The sequence below is a fragment of the Pristiophorus japonicus genome, unplaced genomic scaffold (genome assembly GCF_044704955.1).
Source record: "Pristiophorus japonicus isolate sPriJap1 unplaced genomic scaffold, sPriJap1.hap1 HAP1_SCAFFOLD_356, whole genome shotgun sequence".
Lineage (NCBI taxonomy): Eukaryota > Metazoa > Chordata > Chondrichthyes > Pristiophoridae > Pristiophorus > Pristiophorus japonicus.
In genome coordinates this window covers 159,985-166,402 of record NW_027253391.1, presented here as the reverse complement: position 1 = coordinate 166,402, position 6,418 = coordinate 159,985, and the positions used below count along the sequence as shown (strand labels likewise).

The window sequence follows — 6,418 nt, the reverse complement described above, 5'->3', positions numbered from 1 at the left end:
CCAGCGTTAGAGGAACAGGTAAATCAGGGTTGCAGGAGGGCTGTACAGCTGAAAGAGTTTACTGAGATGGGCAGTGCTGAGGCTATGATGGGATATAAACAGAGAATTTAATTTAGTCATGTTCGACGCCAGGCAACCACTACAGGTGAACGAGCACACGAACGATAGCTGAGCTGGATAGAAACATAGAAAATAGGTGCAGGGGTAGGCCATTTGGCCCTTTGAGCCTGGACAACCAGTCAATAAGGTCATGGCTGATCATTCACCTCAGTACACCTTTCCTGCTTTCTCTCCATACCCCTTGATCCCTTTAGCCATAAGGGCCATATCTAACTCCCTCTTGAATATATCCAATGAACTGGCATCAACAACTCTCTGCAGTAGGGAATTCCACAGGTTCACAATTCTGAGTGAAGCGGTTTTTCCTCATCTCGGTCCTAAATGGCCTATCCCTTATCCCTAGACTGTGACCCCTGGTTCTGGACTTCCCCAACATCGGGAACATTCTTCCTGCATCTAACCTGTCCAGTCCTGTCAGAATTTTATGTTTCTGAAATCCCCTCTCATTCTTCTCAACTCCAGTGAATACAGGCCCAGTCGATCCAGTCTCTCCTCATATGTCAGTCCTGCCATCCCGGGAAACAGTCTGGTGAACCAGTCGCGCACAGGCAGCAGAGGTTTGGATGATCAGAAGTTCACAGTGGGCAGAGAAGGAGATGTCGGCCAGGGGGACATTGGAATAACTGAGTCTAAAGGTGACAGAGGCGGAAGGTGGCTTGAGGGAGGAGTGGAGACGGGCAATGTTATGGAGGTGCCAGTAAGATGTATTTGTGATGGCCCTTACGGCTAAAGAGATCAAGGGGTATGGAGAGAAAGCAGTAAAGGGGTACTAAGGTGAATGATCAGCCATGATCTTATTGAATGGTGGTGCCGGCTCGAAGGGCCGAATGGCCAATTCCTGCACCTAATTTCTATGTTTCTATGGTTCGAGAAGGCGGATCACCACCATCTTCTCAAGGGACAATTAGGGATGGGCAATAAATGTCGGCCTTGCCACGACGCTCAAATCGCAGGAACGGATAAAATAATTTTCCCCAGAATATGGCCTCTAGAAGTTTCCCCACCAACAGCTTTATGCTGACTGGCCTGTAGTTACAGGGTTCGTCCCTCTCACCGTTAAAGTGTGTGATATTTCCAATCCCCCAGTATCCAAGTAGGAGGGAACGATTCTGACCAGATACTGTGCTATTTCCACCATTCCTTCCCTCACCAATCCCCATACATCCCATACAGATCCCCATACATCCCATACAGATTGGGTAACCTTTCTACTTTACTATGGTACAAAAAAGTGTTGGCTTGGAAGGGGTTAACTGAAGCTGAGTAACTAATGTCAATCTCCCTGGGATAAATGTAGCTGTTTGTTCGGTGACTGTAATTAATCAGTCTCCTAATTGCATCAGTGGAGGGTTTCCCCACTATTACTAAGGGACTCCTTTCAAAGCGTTATCACAGGGTGTCAGTAAGAGCATGATCTCGGGCATGGACAGGGAGAATCCCGCTGCTCCACAGAGTGGCAGGCGGAATCTGAGAATTGGAGATTGCAATGTTGCAACGATGGACTGGAATCTGAGAACAATAGATTGGAACGTGACAACAGTGGATCAGAATCTGAGAACAATAGATTGGAACGTGACAACAGTGGATCAGAATCTGAGAACAATAGATTGGAACGTGACAACAGTGGATCAGAATCTGAGAACAGTCGATTGGAACATGACAACAGTGGATCAGAATCTGAGAACAATAGATTGGAACATGACAACAGTGGACCGAATGTTCTCGTGGGAGATTGACATTCTTTATCGATATTATGGTGTACTGTCATTAGAAATGCGGATAAAATTAGCAATTCAGATTATTCAACACTTTTACTATCCCCTGCTTGCTGCTGTTGGCATTCCTGGTAAGTATCTCTATCCAGCTATTAATTCTGTCATCCGTGCTTTACTGCATTATTTATCTTGTCATTTACTCTCCCATCCTTGTGGCAATTGTTATTCTGGGTAAGTCTCTGTATCCAGCTATTAAATCTACAAACCAGGTTTAACCACAGTACTGTAATTTACATATTTTTGATGCATTTGTGTCTTCGGGAAGTCTCTATATCCAGCAATTAGGTTTGTAAACCAAGCTTCACCATATTACTGCTTTTGTCATGTAAATTTTAGGAAGACAATGCTGCTATTTTTGATCCTGGTCCTGAACTCCATTCTCTATCTACTGACTCAGTCCCCCTCCCTGGATAATGTTTGAGGTGGAAACAGACTGTTCACGAGCTCAGCGTTCTCTTTAAAACAGATCTGACCAGACATTATCTACATCACCAGTCCTGCCGACTACAACCTCCATAATATCGCTCGTCTCCACCCAGCCTCAGCCCTTCTGCCGCATAAACCCTCCTCCGCGCCTTTGTTAAATCCAGACTGGGCTATTCCAATAGTCTCCTGGCTGGCCTCCCAGTGTCAGCCTTCAAGCTCATCCTAAACTCTGCTGCCTTTACACTAACTCGCACCAAGTCGTGATCGCCCATCACCCCTGTACTCGCTGACCTACATATTCTCATCCTTGTATTCAAATCCTCCATGGCCTTAGCCTTGTAATTCGTCCCATTCCTCTCTACCTCGACCATAGTCCTGCAAATTCTTAATGTATTTCATTCTTAATATATTTATACATTTTCCTTTTTAAAGTTAATATATTTGCCTCTGTACCTCTCAGTCTTTCTGTCCATCTTTCTTTACCACTTCTGTGTCTCTCTGTCTCTCGGTCTCGGTGTCTGCCTCACTCCTCTGCCTCGCTGGCCGTAGACTGATAGAATGTGCAGTACGGAAGGAGACCATTTGACCTGTCGAGTCTGTGCCGCCTCTTTGAAATAACTATCTAATTAGTCCTATTCTTTAGCTACATCCCTGTAAAAACATCCCCTTCAACTAATTATCCAATTTCCTTTTGAAAGTTTCTGTTGAAACGGCTTACACCACGTTTTTAGACAGTCTATTCCAGATCACCAAAATTCACTTTGGATAGAACATTTCCCTAAACTCTCCTCTGGTCCTTTAGCTAATTACCATAAATCTGTGTCCGTTGATTACCGCCATTCTGGCACTTGAAATAGCTTGGACTTATCTTAGAAAACCCATCATAATTTGGAATATCATTTTCCATAAGGGGAGATTTAATATAAAGATAGACCAGGTACTAATGTGCTCACTTGGAGAAAGGCCATTTGTACTAAGCTGAGATATTATTCAGCAAAAGTGTTCTGGAAACAGCTATTTGAAAGGAAATCAGTGTCAGAGCAGTGAGCAGCATTCAAGGAGGAGATAATGAGGGGTCAGAGCAAACATGTTCCCACAAAGGAAAAGGATGAGACTACTAAATCTAGAGCCCCAGGATGTCGAGGGACATACATGGTAGAATAAGAAGGAAATCTTGTGTCTGATATCGAGGGCTAAATACTGTAGGAGTCCTAGAGGAGTATAGACAGTGCAGGGTTGAAATTAAAAAGAAATTAGGAAAGCTGAGAGCGGGTCTGAAACTATATTTTCAAGTAACGTCAAGGAAAACCTTGCTGGACCAGCAACCCGGGCATTTTAATGAGAAAGAACCAATCAAACAGGCTTTATACCGAACCAGTCGCCCAGGTTTCTCAGAGACAGAAACATTCAGGCAGGCTTTTTACAGAGAGGACCAGCGACACAGGATTTTTAATTAAGCAGCAACGTTCGCACAGGCATTTCTGCAGATGCACGACCAGTCACACAGGCTTTTTAAAGAGACAGAAGCAGTAGCCCTGTAATTTTTTAAAGGGATAGGAACATCATACCTGTTTTTAACGAGACAGGACCAGTCACAAAGATTTCCTTAAAGAGAAGGCCAGTCACACAGGCTTGAGAGAGGCAGGACATGCCACACACGATTGTTATGAGTCAGAATCTTTCACACAGGCACTTTAGAGATACTGGACCAGTCACACAGGCGTTTTAAAAGGACAAGGCCAGTCACACAGACTTAAAAAAGACAGGACCAGTCAGTCTTTATAAAGAGATAGGGGCAGCCCCACAGGCCTTTGTAAGAGACAGGACCAGTCACAGCGGCTTTTTAATGGGACAGGACTAGTCACAGCGGCTTTTTAACGGGACAGGACAAGTCACAGCGGTTTTTTAACGGGACAGGACAAGTCACAGCGGCGTTTTAACGGGACAGGACTAGTCACAGCGGCTTTTTAACGGGACAGGTCTAGTCACAGCGGCTTTTTAACGGGATAGGACCAGTCACAGCGGTTTTTTAACGGGACAGGACAAGTCACAGCGGCGTTTTAACGGGACAGGACTAGTCACAGCGGCTTTTTAATGGGACAGGACTAGTCACAGCGGATTTTTAACGGGACAGGGCCAGTCACAGCAGCTTTTTAATGGGACAGGACTAGTCACAGCGGCTTTTTAACGGGATAGTACCAGTCACAGCGGCTTTTTAACGGGACAGGGCCAGTCACAGCAGCTTTTTAACGGGACAGGACTAGTCACAGCGGCTTTTTAACGGGACAGGACTAGTCACAAAGGTTTCCTCAGAGAGAACGGCCAACCACACAGGTTTGTTACAGAGGCAGGACAAGCCACACAGGATTTTTATGAGACAGGGACATTCACACTTTAGAAATGCGGGACCAGTCACCCAGGCTTGTTAAGAAGGAAACAAATGGGCCGAGAAATTTATCTCATGATTTTGATCAATTCTATCAAAGCTCTTCCTAACCTTCTCTGCTCCAAGGATCCCAGGACACGAAGGCTCCCTGGGAGATTCCCGTCCTTTGTGTCCCTGGTACCTCGGGTGGTGCTTTTGCCTACTGGGCTTATCATTTAATCCCTCATTGATCTAACATCTGTTACATTCCTGTTGTATTTATTCCGATTTAATTTATTGATTCCATAATGTATTATTGATGTCTCTCACAATAAACCCTGTATTCAGCTCCACGGGTTAAATCATTAGATTATATCATGGAATGTCGCTAATGGTTTGCATATTTCATCACGAATTCCATTAAACTGCTGCTTTCCAACCTGATGAATAATTTCCCTGTTTATTTCCCTTCCTTACAGTTAACATACTGACGATTGGGATCCTGTCCCGGGAAAAGTGCGGCCTCTCCAAATGTGTCACTCGCTACCTGGTGGCCATGGCAGTGGCGGATCTCCTGGTGGTTATCCTCGACCTGATACTGAGGCACATTCCCATTGTTTATAGTGAACAGTTTGATTTTTTGTGGTCCTTCCACGTGTGTAATATCCACGGTTTCCTGCTTTATGCAGCCACAGACTGTTCTGCCTGGTTCACCGTCACATTCACCTTTGACCGATTTGTTGCCATTTGTTGCCAGAAGCTGAAAACGAAATATTGCACTGAGCGAACAGCAGCTGTGGTTCTAGGAACAGCGACCGTGCTGAACTGTTTAAAGGACATCACCTGGTATTTCATGTTGACAGGTTGGTATTCCCTTATTAACAGCCCCTGGTTTTGTTATGCAGCACTTGAGGACTCACCTGTCTGGCTAGTTATCGAGATCCTGCATTACATTCTAAACCCATGTGTGCCATTTGTTCTGATCCTGCTGCTCAATGCTCTCACCGTCAGATACATTTTAGTGTTGAGCAGAGCCCGCAGGAGACTCCGGGGTCCCCGCCACGGGGATAGTCCCAGAGACCCGGAGATGGAGAGCCGCTGGAAATCCATCATTTTACTGCTTGTTATATCTGGGAATTTCATTCTGTTATGGTCAGTGTTTCTGGTGTTTTCTATATGGAACCGGATGGCCTGGTTGGGGTTTCAATCTGTCTATCTACATTTGCATGTACAAGAAATAGGATTTATGCTCCAGCTCCTGAGTTGCTGCACAAACACGGGCATTTATGCCGTGTCCCAGACCAAGTTCAGAGAGCAGTTCAAGAATGTGGTGAAATACCCCTTTACTTTCTTTGTAAAATTCATTAAATGATGTGAAAAGCTGGAGATGTTGCAACCGTTCAACTTAATGTGTCTAATATTATCTGCAAGGGGTGATTTCCGCGGGGCCAGTGATCGGGGTACTCACTCACTCACTGACTCACTCCCATCTACACGGGGTTCCCTGTGTGGGGCCTGTGATCTGGGTGAATATCCACTCACTCCCTCACTCACTCACTCCCATCTGCACGGGGCTCCCTGTGTGGGGCCTGTGATCTGGGTGACTATCCACTCACTCCCTCACTCATTCACTCCCATCTACATGGGGCTCCCTGTGTGGGGCCTGTGATTTGGGTGACTATCAACACACTCACTCACTCACTCCCATCTACACGGGGCTCCCTGTGTGGGG

At 45.6% G+C, this 6,418-nt stretch overlaps 1 protein-coding gene across 1 annotated transcript; it reads left to right on the top strand.

Annotated features, from left to right (window-relative positions):
- Nucleotides 1-1,617: 1,617 nt before the first annotated feature.
- Nucleotides 1,618-6,058, top strand: LOC139250235 (probable G-protein coupled receptor 139). Its single transcript, XM_070872729.1, has 3 exons — nt 1,618-1,701; nt 1,753-1,966; nt 5,166-6,058. Exons 1-3 carry the CDS (start codon nt 1,618-1,620, stop codon nt 6,056-6,058), a joined length of 1,191 nt encoding a protein of 396 aa, XP_070728830.1.
- The last annotated feature ends 360 nt before the right edge of the window (nt 6,059-6,418 follow it).